The 13828-nt window shown below is 51.5% G+C and overlaps 1 protein-coding gene across 1 annotated transcript; it reads left to right on the top strand.

Moving 5' to 3' along the window:
- The first annotated feature begins 329 nt into the window (after positions 1-329).
- LOC310645687 (creatine kinase U-type, mitochondrial) lies at positions 330-13245 on the top strand. Its single transcript, XM_083371664.1, has 9 exons — positions 330-643; positions 3293-3491; positions 3581-3676; positions 10253-10474; positions 10759-10844; positions 11157-11280; positions 11491-11625; positions 11842-11967; positions 13028-13245. The coding sequence occupies exons 1-9, from the start codon at positions 489-491 to the stop codon at positions 13142-13144; spliced, it is 1260 nt and encodes a 419-aa protein (XP_083227790.1). The 5' UTR covers positions 330-488; the 3' UTR covers positions 13145-13245.
- The last annotated feature ends 583 nt before the right edge of the window (positions 13246-13828 follow it).

The following is a 13828-nucleotide window of genomic DNA, read 5'->3' on the forward strand; positions in this document are numbered from 1 at the left end:
GGGGGGGGGGTCGGTCTTCCCGTAGGTCCGGCTAAGTCCTGGAGAGGAATCCCGCCCCGGCAGCCTCCGGGCAGCCTCGCAAGAGCTGCGGCCGCGGCAGATCGGGGCCCGGCGGCCAGTAGCAGCGATTGGAGGTCGCCTGCCGCCCCCCGCTCTCCCGGGGCCCGTGGGGGCGGCCCGCCTGACCGCGGGCCCCCTGCCCTGCCCTGCCCTGCCCTGCCCTGCCCTGCCCGGCGCTGTCCAGGCCGGGGTCGGTGCTGAAGCGCGCTCCGGGTGCCGCAGCCGCGCGCGGCGATTCGGGCGAGGCCCCCGGGCTGGGCTGGGCCGGCCGGGCCGGCGCAAGGGCGGCGTAATCTCCGCGCTCCCCTCCCCGCGAGGCTTGCATTGGCGGCGCGTCTTCTCCCGCCTGGCTGTGCGAAGTCTTCGCCCGCCCGCGGCTCGCCTTCCTGCTTCGCGCCTTCGCTGCTCAGACTCCCCGCGGCCGCACCATGTCCAGCACCTTCGCCCGCGCCCTCTCCGCCCGAAGATCCGCCGCCCTCCTGGCCGCGGTGGGCGCCGCCGGCTCGCTGGGCGCCGGCTTCCTCTTCTCCCGCGACTCCGTCGACGCCTCGGCGAGGACCAGGCGGCGCCTCTACCCTCCAAGGTAGGGCTCCCGGGGCGGCTGGGGGCGCCCTTGACGCGGCGACCCCCGGGAGGGCTTCCTCGGAGCTGGAGCCCCAGGCCTGGGACCCTTGAAGGATTAAGATCCCCCTCTCGGACCCCCTGTAACCCACCCGCGAATTTAGGAGCGCGGCGCTCCCTTTTCTCCGGCGCCGCAAAAATGAGGTAATTGGGTTTGGCCTTCAGCCTCCCCCTCCCAAAAAGGGGGGGCTCTGCTTTGCCTCTGAACGACCCCCAGAAAAGTGGGTCTCCTCAGTGCCGCCAACCGGGCTCCTGCCTTTTCAGACGCCCAGGCTTCGCTTCCTGTCCCCAGCGCAGCTTTAAGGCAAAGAGAAATGCAGTCGGCTTATGCTCTGGAGCCCTCTCTGCTTCAGCACCTTCTGGGCTGTTCTGGCTGCCCAGAGCTCTAGGCTCTGGGTCTCCCCCATTCCACAAAGCAGCATTAATCTAGGGGTGATTGTCCCCCCCCCCCCGAGAAGGGCCCTAGAAGCATCCCCCAACCCTGAGCAAAGGCGGGCAGTCGAGGGGCGGAGAGGGGCCCAAACAGGGAGGGGCCAGGCTGTACTGGAGGCAAGCACAGGTGCAAAGCCCGCCGAGGCTTCTGGCGCAACTCCCTCTTCCTTATCTGCAAAGGAGGAATGGAGCCCAAGCCCCGCCCCCCATTTGGGTTGCTGCTGGAAAGACCAGCCTGCTGCAGGCTGCTGGCGCCTGAGCCTTGCAGGTCCTGGACTGGTGCCTGCGGTGGTTTTGCTTGGAGGGAGGACACAGACAGAGCCCTCTCTGTGAGATGGTCTCAGCCCCTCCCCACTCCCCACCCCATCCTCAAGACACCTTAGGAGAGTTCAAGGGCCCTCTAAATCGGCACTGAGGTCAAGAGAGAGCGGCTTCCTAAGCAGATTAAGGAAGGGAACTTAATGCAAGCATTACTCTGCTGCTGGATTGTGAATTGGGGTCAGCACGGTTGCTTAAGTACTCCACCTTGGAGTTAGATGTTCACCTGTCTAAACCTCAGAGGAAAGGGCAAGTCAGCAGAGCGGAGAGGATTCTCCAGCTTCTACACACCTTTCCCCAGGTAGCAGGAAGAGTGTAAAACAGTGGCCCTGCCCAGGACGGTGAGCTAAGGCAGAGTCTTGGCGGAACTGGAATCCGTGTGACCTGAGATTGAACCACATTTAAGCACAGGCTGCTTAGCAAGCCAGCTCCTCCTGTTTACCGCTCGGCAGCGCACCTGTGCAGCTTGCAGTACAAGCTGCTAAATACCAGACTTTCCACTCTGGCCCCAGTGAAGTAATTCAGTCAATTTGCTGTCTCTATTCCTTATTTTTGCTTCTGATGGTATCTTTTTAATGTTTTTCACTTGTGAGTCATTGGGAGTCAAACAGCCTACAAATCTAATCAATAATATTTTAAATAGAATTCTCCCGCTTAACTAGGCACCCTCTGCCTGCTAGTGGGCACTTAACTAAGTAGCTGATCCTCATTTAATGCAAACTTCCCTTGCTAACGGCCTATACCAATGGTTCTGAACCTGGGGGGTCCACGGACTGCTGGGGTCAACACAGCACAGGAGGCCCACAAAGGCTTGAAGAAGTGTTACGATTTAAATCTTGAATACTACAAAAGGTATTTAAAGGGGGTGCATGGTGAAGAGAATCACTGGCCTGAACTAAGCAACTCCTGGGGCAGAGAGCTTCAAGGCTATAAAGCCAATTCAACAAAAGGAAGCTCTCTGCAAGCAGATGCCATGGCAGTCCTCCTCACTGCTACTTGGGCCGATGGATCCAGAGTGCGGGGAAATTCTCTGATGCAGTAACTTTACTAATAAACTTCTATTAATTGTAATGCCCTGGTGCCTTCCCCTGTGGTATCCAACCAGCAGCTGGTATCCAACACTATAGCCAGCACTAAGAGGGCATGGGAGCCAGTTTGATGTAGTGGTTAAGGCATCAGGCAAGAAACTGGGAGACTGTGAGTTCTAGTCCTGCCTTAGACACAAAGCCAATTGAATGGCTTTGAGACAAGTATGTTTCTTGGACCTAGGAAGAAAGAGGAGGCAATGGCGTACCACTTCCTGCCAAGAAAACTGCAGGGACTTGACGAGGCAGTCATCAAGAGTCAACACTGACTCAAAGGCACCCCAAAAACCCCAGAAAGGCTGGTGACAGAAGGCAGAGAAGCAGACATTTTAACTCTTCTCTACCCATCCTTGGATGGTTGGCAACAGGACTGGCTACACATTAGCCGTTCCCATTCTTGTTGGTCCCTCTCCTGCCTCTGCTGCTGGTGTTCGCAATCTCTGCCACAAAGGTGTATATGCCTCAGTGTGGAATAAGGGAGGAAACACTAACTGAACACCGATATGGCCAAAGATGACCTAACTCTGGGAATGGGACGATGGCCATGGTGTCGGGCTTCCGTACCAGAGATAGGAGGCTACCAGGGCTCACTTGTCAGGGACAACTGAGGGAAGAGCCAGTGCTGCTCCAAAGTTATCAGAGAAGCCTAGAAGCAGAGGAACAGAAAAAGTGTCCAGATGCTCTTCCTGAAGGATAGAGAAAGAAAAGATGGGAGGGTTCAGCCCAAAAGGCTCTTTTGTCATTTTTCATCCTGCCTTTTCCACCATTTCCCACAGTGCTGAGTACCCTGATCTGCGCAAACATAACAACTGCATGGCCAGCAACCTGACACCTGCCATCTACGCTAGGCTCTGTGACAAAGCCACACCTGCCGGCTGGACCTTGGATCAGTGCATCCAGACTGGGGTGGACAATCCGGGGCACCCCTTCATCAAGACAGTGGGCATGGTGGCGGGAGATGAGGAATCCTATGAGGTGAGTGCTCAGAGTGCCCACCTCCCTTGCCCATCAAACCTTGAGCTTCTTGAGATAATGCCTAACCAATGGCCCCATTATGACTCCAGGTTTTTGCAGAGCTGTTTGACCCTGTAATTGAGGAGAGGCATAATGGCTACAACCCACGCACCATGAAGCACCCGACAGATCTTGAAGCTCGTAAGGTATGCTAACTGGAGGCCTGCCATGACTGCAAGGAACTTCAGTAGAGCTTTATTGGCAAAACTGGTCTTTGAATTTATCACAAGCCACACATTTCTCTCTGCAATGATTGCACAACTACCCAGAAAAGAAATGTGGGGGTACACTCCAAACAAGTCTTGAGTCTCCTAAATTATATAAAAATGGGGAGCATGTACTACTGGAGAATTCATTCCTAAGGTGCAATGCCAGCACAGCAAACTATAGAATATAACTTGACAATGGGTGTATGGAAAGAAGAGAAGGAAGGAAGGAAGGAAGGAAGGAAGGAAGGAAGGAAGGAAGGAAGGAAGGAAGGAAGGAAGGAAGGAAAAGGAAGGAAGGAAGGAAAGAAAGAGAAAGAAAGAAAGAAAGAAAGAAAGAAAGAAAGAAAGAAAGAAAGAAAGAAAGAAAGAAAGAAAGAAAGAGAAGGAAGGAAAGAGAAAGAAAGAAAGATGAAGAGAAAGAAAGAAAGAGAAAGAAAGAGAAAGAAAGAGAAAGAAAGAGAAAGAAAGAAAGAAAGAAAGAAAGAAAGATGAAGAGAGGGAAGGAAGGAAGGAAGGAAGGAAGGAAAGAAAGAAAGAAAGATGAAGAGAAGGAAGGAAGGAAAGAAAGAAAGAAAGAAAGAAAGAAAGAAAGAAAGAAAGAAAGAAAGAAAGAAAGAAAGATGAAGAGAAGGAAGGAAGGAAGGGAAGGAAGGAAGGAAGGGAAGGAAGGAAGGAAGGGTGATCTTTAAAAAATAGCAGAAATACAATAATAAATAATAAACCAAGTCAGTCCCTAAACACTAAAAAGAATTTAACTGTAAGATGTCAATGGAAGCTCATCAGGGAAGGAGCCTATTTACCTTCAAACAAAGGACCAGCACTGCCCCCTCTCCTGTCTCCAGAAGCATCACCTGCCCTTAACCCCTCATTCCCCAAAGGGAGGATCTGTGAGTTGCTTCTCCCACGGAGTTCAGGTAAGTTGGTGGAATTCTGATTACACAAAACCCAGTGCCAACCCAGGGACCATGAGAGGTTAAGCCAGCCCTTTAAATTACCTGTGCAGGACCCACAGCACAGCACAATGTGCTCCCAAGCTAGGTATTAGTGACATTTACACATCAGAGTTGAGCAGCAGTCCCCAATCTTTCCTGCTCCGCAGACTGGCAGTGGCAGTGGGGGGGGGAGGAGGAGGGGATGGTTTCATGCACACAACCTAATCTCACGCATGCACAAATGGAACTTTGTGCACTCACCTGCCCCTTGTGCAGCCTGGGTTGGCACTGGACCACAGACCAGAAGTTGGGCACCCCTGAAGTAGAGCTTGTGCCATTAATGAAATGGGTCATGAGCCACTGTGGCAAGATCTTCCTACCATCTATTGTCCTGACCCAGCTTTCGCATGTAATGAGAAACTGCTTTCTCGTGAGTAAAACAAACCCTTTCATTAAAACAGAGCAGCAGCAATCTTTGTTCACGTTGGGTAGCCGAAACCCAAAAGAAGTAGTCACAAAGGGAAGTCTTTTCCCCTTCTGGCACAGGGCAAGAACAGTTTCTGGTCACTTGAGACGTCCAGATAGAAAGTCTCTCAAGGATTAAGCCAAGCAGAAACAGTCCTGTTCACACCGGCTGAAGCAAATTCACTACCTATTACTTCTCTCAGCAGGGAGACTCAGTCAGTAGTCCTGACAAACCTGGTTCGAGTAAAGGAATCTGACTTGATTGGTGTACCCTGGAAAACAAACAGTTGTCTGGGACAACAAGCCACTCCCTTACTATTTATTTCCCAGCCAGGGAGGGGCTGGCTAGCTTCTATGTTTTCTTTCCCCTCCTATGTCTCTCCTCTCTGGGATGGGCCTCATCTGTTCCTCCCCTTCACTCAGCTCAGGCTCCTAAGCCTCTCCGCCTGGGTGTAGACAAAGGGCTCCAGCTGTGCCTCCGCCCCTGATTTTACTTCCTCATCAGAGCCTTCAAAGGCTCCAGAATTGACCCAGGCTCCCCCTCCCCCTCCTCATCTGACTTTGCTGCTAGCTCTGCTGGCAGCCGACAGACCACAACACCTATTCAGCCTGGACTACAAGGCACACACACACACACCACTCATAGTGACTTTCTAGTAAGAGATACCATTAGAACAGGCAGAGAATCCTAGTCAACCACCCATAGTATTGTTTCGCTTGGGTTCAATTTTAACCTGCTCTGTCCCATCCAGAGTCTTGCAGCCTCCAAGCATCAGGGCAAGATTTCAGTGACTTCTCCAACATGGCCCAGACTCATGATACATAGCTCACTTTCATTGGCCTACTGATTATATTGAACCCTGAACTGTTGAATGAATTCCCCAATGGCTTCAAGTAGATATTCAAAAGTAGAGGGAAGACAAACCCCTGTGGTACTCGAACCATGGAGGGACTATTAGGCCAACCTCTGGAAGTGACTTCTGAGGAAGGACTGGAACCATTGCAGAATAGAGCAGCCAAATCCAAATCCATCCCCTGCTCAGCACTGAACTCAGAATCCAGATGAACCATTCCCTCTAGCACAAGGGTAGGCAACCTTGGCTCTTTGATGACTCATGGACTTCAACTCCCAGAATTCCTGAGCCAGCCATGCTGAGGGGAAAAGGAGTGGTTTCCAAGCTGAGCCATGCTGGCTCAGGAATTCTGGGAGCTGAAGTCCATGAATCATCAAAGAGACAAGGTTGCCTACCCCTGCTCTAGAGCATTCCCCACTCTTGAGTCAAGAATTTTCCTTGAAAAAGGAAGGTTGGAAACCCATAGAAGCCCAGAGGAAGGCATCTTGGAAAGCATTTTATCCACTTCATCCGAGGTCACAGGACAAGCAGAGTACGAAATATCACGGCAAGACAGCACCGCAATCCCTACCCTGCGCTTATGGGATCATCTTCTTTGTCCGTCATCTTCAGACTGGAGTAAATCTAAGTTACTTTATCAGCAAAGTGCTGCGATAGCTGGTCCCATCATGGCCAAGTGAGAGTTCTTGGCAATGAAAGAGAATAAGCCATCCTAAACAAAGCCAAGAGCAGACAACTTGCTGACAAGGCAGGAGAAGTGAGTGACTCATCTCTCTAATCAGCCCAGTGTATCAGGCTCACCCCTTGCATGGTCAGATCCAGGTGTTTTCTGCCCTTGATGCTCTGAAGGTCTCTCCAGAACCTCACTGGAGGTTCAGTAAACCAACTGAGATCAGCCAACAGGGAAGGATTGCTTGGCAGCGATTTGATCAAGGATCCAAGGTTGCTTCCTCTTGTCAATTTCTTGAGAGATTCACCCATTAGAAACTATCTGGATCCATTAAATGCCACAGGCAAACCCTACAGACGCCAAGGGGCCCCTTTGGTCTTATTTAGGCCAGGAAGTGATCCGAGTGTGGTCAAAAGGTGGTAGAAATTCCCTCTGTGACCAGCTCTTAATTCCAGGTTGCTTCTCTCTTTGATCAGTTCCCAACCATTGTTCCTTGTCCTGCCTTCAGGTGCTTTGGAAAATAAATTGTGGCAACCTCTCAAATACTGGAATACTGCTGTTATGTCCCCCCCCCAGTCCTTCTTTTCTCTAGACTAGCCAAACCCAAATCCTGCAACTGTTGTTCATATGTTTTAGTCTCCAGGCCTTTAATCATCTTAGTTGCTCTTCTTTGCACTTTTTCCAAAGCCTCAACATCTTTTTTGTAATGTAGTGACCAAAACTGGATGCAGTATTCCAGGTGTGGCCTTACTAAGGCTTTATAAAGAGGTACTGATACTTCACGGTGACTTTGAGTCTGTGCCTCTGTTTATACAACCAAGAACTGCTGACTCATGTTTAAGTGATTGTCCATTAGGACTCCAAGGTCCCTCTCACAGTTTCTGTTTTTGAGCCATGTTTTGCCTAATCTGTACATTAAACTTCATTTTATTGGATAGGGCCCATTGTTCCAGTTTGTCAAGATCTTTTTGGATCCTGAGCATGTTTTCTGAAGTGTTGGCTATTCCTGCCAGTTTAGTGTCATCTGCAAATCAGTTTCCCTTCTATTCCCTCATCTAAATCACTTATGAAGATAGTAAAGAGTACTGGGTACCCCACTACTTACTTCCCTCCATGTTGATGTAGTACCATTAAGGACTACTCATTGAGTATGGTTTGTCAGCCAGTTTCAAATCCATCTGGCAGTGATGCTGTCTATTCCACATTTTTCTAGGTTAGCAAGAAGTAGGTTGTGGTCTACTTTGTCAAATGCCTTAAAGGTAAAGGTTCCCCCGCACATGCGTGCTAGTCGTTTCCGACACTAGGGGCCGGTGCTCATCTCCGCTTCAAAGCCGAAGAGCCAGCACTTCTCCGAGGACGTCTGTGTGGTCATTTGGCCGGCATGACTAGATGCCAGAGGCACATGGAACACTGTTACCTTGCCACCGTAGTGGTCCCTATTTTTCTACTTGCATTTTTACATGCTTTCGAACTGCTAGGTTGGCAGAAGCTGGGATGAGTAACAGGCGCTCACTCTGCTATGTGGCACTCGGGATTCGACCCGCCAAACTGCCGACCTTCTGATTGACAAGCTCAGCGTCCTAACCCACTGAGCCACCACGTCCCTCTGTCAAATGCCTTGCTGAAGTCTAAATACACTATGTCCACAGCATTTCCTTGGTCTATTAATTTAGTCACTTTATCAAAGAATGAAATAAGATTGGTTAGGCATGATCTTTTTTTTAACAAACCCATGCTGGCTACTAGTTATAACTTTGTTTCTAGATGTTCACAGATCTGTTTTTTTATTATTTTTTCCAATATCTTCCCAGGTATTGAAGTTAGACTGATTGGTCTGTAGTTTGCTGGGTCTGTTGTTTTTCCCTTTTTGGAAGACAGGAACCACATCAGCTCTTTTCCAATCCTTTGGTAGTTCCACAGAAAACTATCAGTCGGGAAGCCTTTCTCAGAATCAGCCCTGACCTTATGACAAGTATTGTGAAAAATTGATAAAACGTGTAAGACAGGGGTGTGCAACTCAAGGATCACACAATTTTTGGTGACTTCCAAGTGTTGCCGGGCCTGTAGAGGGAGAGTGTCTAGAAATTTTAAGGGGTGCAATAGTTACCCCATAAGCATTTGCAAACGTTTTTGCCTCTTGAAGCTCCCCTAACAGCCTCAAATGCCAAAGGAACCTGTTCTGGATTCCAGCAATTCTGCATTTGCCTGGTAATTTTTATTTAGTGTGTGCTCATATTTAGCCAGCTGTGTAGGAAAGGGGGATGCTGGCAATCATTAGGCAGGAGAGGTGGTCCTGAAGGGTCAGGAAATGTTAATGCTGGTGCAGCCCTCTGTGGTCCCACTCTGAGCAGCGAATGCCCATCCCTGATAGACAAGCTGAACGCATAAACCCAAAGTGATCTGGAAGACCCAAAGGTTTTTCTAAAAAGACAAAAACTGCCAATTGCTCTTCTGCACACAAGCGACTCACCTGTCCAGCACAGCCTCTGGCTTCAGGGACTAGCCTGTCAAATAATATTGATTAGATGGCTAGACTTATGCGCCCCCTTCAGGAACGCAAGGCAGTAGTGGCATATCTAATACCATCTCCTTCTATTCCCCCCAACAACAATCCAGTGAGGTAGGCTGAGCTAGGAGGCATGGCTGACCCAGTCACCCAAGGAGCTTCTGTGACTTGCCTTGTGTGTGTGTGCACAGAACCTGCCTTTTCCTGCCTCCCTGTCCTCTCCCTGTCGCAGGCTGGGACAAGGCAGCATTCCCGGAATGGGGAACCCCAGCCCCTTTGGGGGCTGCTGAGGCCAGGCTGAGTGGGGAGGCTTCTCCAAGGCTGGGCCTCAGCTGCCTCCCAGGGAACGTCACACTTTGCAAGGAGACACAGCTTGGTTAGGAGCTGCCCAAGACGGGCTCCTCTTTGCACGAGGCATTTAAATAGATGGCTATTCAATTAAACTGAATGAAATTAAATCCATGGCCTTTTGCCAGGGACGGCGCATTGTCACAGATGCTGTGCCAGAGGGGAGGAGGAGTGGGGGAGCAACTTCACAGCTCCGTCCAAGCTCTGGAATTCTGTGGCTCCTACACAGAGCAACCTCAAGCCCTCGTCGTCCCAGAGCGCAGCACTTGGGGAAACAGCTGCTTTGAAGAGCAAGGAAAGACACAAAGAAAGAATGATCAGGGGCCATTTGGGAGGAAGAAAAACAAGAGAATGACAGATCAGCCTGCCTCAGCATTCCCGGCTGCTTCCAAGCAAAAGAATCATGAGCAACAGGCGCGTGTTCTGGGCACATTTCACGGAAAATGCACTGGGGAAGGGGGGGAGCACTGTGCAAAGTGCTCCCCCCCTGCCCCATTCCCATGACTACAGTTCCTCCTTAAGAGCTCCAGTGCCAGGCAGGCCAGGGTGCAACCCTACAAACAGGGGTTTCCTGTTGCTTCCACTGCTAAAGGCCTGGGAGCTGGCTTCCTGCCAAACCCTGAAATCAACGTGAGCCAGCCAGCCCACAAAGGGCAACGTGACGGAGGGGACCAAAGGGTGTGGGCAGAGAGCTGACCCTTCATCTCCCTGAGGTGTGACCAGCCTCTTCTTCCTCAGATAAAGGGGGGCCACTTTGATGAGCGCTACGTGCTTTCCTCGCGGGTCCGGACTGGCCGCAGCATCCGTGGCCTGGGGCTGCCTCCAGCCTGCACCCGGGCAGAACGGCGGGAGGTGGAGAGAGTCGCAGCAGAAGCCCTGAGTGGCCTGACCGGGGAGCTGGCGGGCAAGTACTACCGCCTCAGTGAGATGACGGAGAAGGAGCAGGAGCAGCTTATTGAGGTGAGTGTGCCCGGATGGGGCAGGGCCCCAGCAGACCCTGCTTGGTTGGGAGAAAAAGCCACGACGAAGCAGAGAAGATCAGACCCAGCTGACGGTACCTGTAGGCCCAGCTCACCTGTTGTCTGGTATTGCGTGTAACTTCCTGCAAGGCCCATTGGCTGCCAGCCATCACTTCCTCAGCCCATCTGGCTACCGGCAGCAGATATGTCCTGGGATGAAATTCCAGGGAAGCCTAAAGAGAACCTAGCAGGGATCTTGATCATCATCTTCTTCTTCTTCTTCAGGACCACTTCCTTTTTGACAAGCCCGTCTCCCCTCTATTGACATCAGCAGGCATGGCTCGCGACTGGCCTGATGCCCGTGGAATCTGGTAGGCCTCCATGGATGCTTCTGGTGGGGACAAATTGGGCTGGACAGATACTCCAGGCCCAGCCTCAGGAGAGGTATCTTCCTGTGCAGAGGTCCTCTGGGCATGACTGTTTCTTCGGCAATGAAAAATGTGGATTAGTGGGGGAATGGAGCTGGCTGGGCCTTTCCCACCATAGAGGAAGAGCTGCTTAAAGCTCCACTAAGATTGGTGATGGCCAAAGGCCTGCCCTGGGAGGGAAGTAAGGCCTCACCAGAGCCAAGTCAGTTGTTGGTAGCTTTCTCTCTCCTCATCAGCATCTTAACTCCTGATCAGGCACAACCATGAGAAAACCTTCCTGGTCTGGATCAATGAGGAGGACCACACTCGTGTCATCTCTATGGAGAAAGGAGGCAACATGAAGAAAGTCTTTGAGAGGTTCTGTCAGGGCCTGAAGGAAGTGAGTCTCCCCATTTCGTCAATGAGACCTTCTCAAGGGGGTCCGATCATGGAAATGGGGTTGAATCAGAGGCTGCCAGAGAAACTGAAGGGAAGGGGCTCTGCACCAAGGAAATGGGGTTAGGCAGGTGGGCAAAACTGGGGAGGTGGTGGCCATGGAGCACTGGCTTGGATGGATCCACTGACGCTTTGTCTTTCCTCCCATGGTCAGGTAGAGCGACTGATCCAGGAGAGAGGCTGGGAGTTCATGTGGAACGAAAGACTGGGCTACATCCTGACGTGCCCATCCAACCTTGGCACCGGCCTGCGTGCTGGAGTTCACATCAAACTGCCACTGCTGAACAAAGTAAGGTCCAAGTAAAAGAAATGTCCCAACTGCTCTGAGTCCTTTCTGTAAAGTCCAAAAAGCCACCTTTCCTTGACTTACGGCAATATCAGTACTTTTTTCTCATCTCTTGACCTCAGAGCTACAAAACAGACCAAGCTCCCAGTTATCCCACCCCCTCCTCTGAGCTTTCAATGTGACATTGAGCTTTCCCTCATCATGCACATTCCCATGCAGGACCACCGGTTTTCTAAGATCCTGGAGAATCTACGGTTGCAGAAGCGAGGAACTGGGGGAGTGGACACAGCTGCCACAGGGAGCGTCTTTGACATCTCCAATCTGGATCGCCTGGGCAAATCTGAGGTGACTCCCGGGTCTGGCTGAGTGCGAGTGCCCTCCCTCTCCTGCCTTCCCTCGCTTTCTGTGATGCCTGTTTGAGCCACCTGCACAATTGTGGGCACAGAGAAAGGGCCTTGGGAAAGGGTGTGTCTATGGCAAGCAGGGCAGGGACAGGGTGCTTCCTCCTTCAGAGCTTGGTGATGCCAGCATGACTTAGAACAGGGCTTTTGAACCAGTGGTACGGGTACCACCTGTGGTACATTGGCACCTGGCGGGTAGTACGTGACCATCCTAGAAAAGTGATAGTGGGGGAGGGGAATGAGTTGAACTGGAGGCAGCACCACAAAAGCCCGAGCGAGAGACGGCTGGAGCTGCAGGGCTGTCAGGGCTTAGTGGAAGTGCCAGGATCAGTGCCAGGCTCCAGCTGGAGCTCAGCACCGATTCTGGTGCTTCTGCTGAGCCCAGAAGAAGCACCAATCAACTGGAATGTTGCAGCATCTCCAGGGTCTTGTGATTTACATTCAGATGCTTGGCAACTGATTCATATTTATGACGGTCACAGTGTCCCAGGGTCATGTGAAGTGACCAAAACCTGCTGCAACCACCCAGCAGAGGGGAGGGGGAATAAAAGCCAAACACCCCCCCCCCACCCCTTCCCCACTGCCAATGTTCAAGAGAAATGCTCACAACAATGAAAACCTCGGACAGGAGGAAGAGTGCCGCTGGGTGGGCGGGCAGGCAGGTGTCTTGCTCGGCTGTGGCTTGGGGGGCACTTTTTTCAGTGCCATTGTAACTTCGAACAGTCACTAAGCGAACTGTTGTAAGTTGAGGACTACCTGTGCTTCATCACTTTTTTCTTTTTTGGTCATCAAGTTTTTGACACCTTGCTAGGTGACTGGTGGTACTCAGATGTTACCATATCCTAAAAGTGGTACAATGGGTGAAAAGGTTGAAAAGCCCTGACTTAGAACCACAAGGATGAACAGGGGACATCTGGGGTGGGGGCCAGGAGACTAGAGCCAAGGTCTATCCTGAACTGCCCTCTGTCTCTTACCACCCTTGCTTGTATTCCCATCCTCGGCAGGTTGAGCTGGTACAGCTGGTGATCGATGGTGTAAACTACCTGATTGATTGTGAGCGGCGCCTGGAGCGAGGCCAGGATATCCGTATCCCGGCCCCTGTGAGCCAGTCCCGTGGCTGAGCCCTACCGGATCCCTCCAAGGCTTGAGAGATGCCTGCATGCATAGTCTCGTGGCCCTAGCTGTGTACCCTGCAGCCATCGTCATAAAGTCCCAACTGCTTGGCTTCCTTTGGATTGCAGCTATTTTTTCTGCCCATCCCTGTGGGTAATAGGGAGGAGGGACCGTCAAGGGGCAGCTCAGGTGGAAAGAAAAGCCCAGGCTTCTCCGGGCTTCCCTTCAGAGGATGACAAAGGGGGCTGGAAAGGCTTGGGAAGACAAACTGATGGGTTGGCAGTTTGGTAAAGCTGCTCCTCTGTCCCTAAGATCTGTTGTTGTTGTTGTTGTTAGTTGCGAAGTCGTGTCCGACTCATCGCCCCCTCATGGACAATGTCCCTCCAGGCCTTCCTGTCCTCTACCATCTTCTGGAGTCCATTTAAGCTCACGCCTACTGCTTCACCCACCTCATTCTCTGTCGTCCCCTTCTTCTCTTGCCCTCAATCTTTCCCAGCATTGGGCTCTTCTCCAGTGAGTCCTTCCTTCTCCTTAGGTGGCCAAAGTATTTTAGTTTCAACTTCAGGATCTGGCCTTCTAAAGAGCAGTCAGGGTTGATCTCCTCCAGGACTGACCAGTTTGATCGCCTTGCAGTCCAAGGGACTCGCAGGAGTCTTCACCATAGTTCAAAGGCCTCAATTCTTTGGCGCTCA

Source organism: Vipera ursinii (assembly GCF_947247035.1).
Source record: "Vipera ursinii genome assembly, chromosome: 11".
Taxonomy (NCBI): domain Eukaryota; kingdom Metazoa; phylum Chordata; class Lepidosauria; order Squamata; family Viperidae; genus Vipera; species Vipera ursinii.

What these genes read in the sequence shown, in the direction of transcription:
- LOC310645687 (XM_083371664.1), top strand. Translation starts at nt 489, where the DNA reads ATGTCCAGCACCTTCGCCCGCGCCCTCTCCGCCCGAAGATCCGCCGCC. An exon ending in GAGATGAGGAATCCTATGAG is followed by an intron (nt 3,492 to 3,580) that starts GTGAGTGCTCAG and finishes TTATGACTCCAG; the next exon opens with GTTTTTGCAGAGCTGTTTGA. An exon ending in ATCGCCTGGGCAAATCTGAG is followed by an intron (nt 11,968 to 13,027) that starts GTGACTCCCGGG and finishes CATCCTCGGCAG; the next exon opens with GTTGAGCTGGTACAGCTGGT.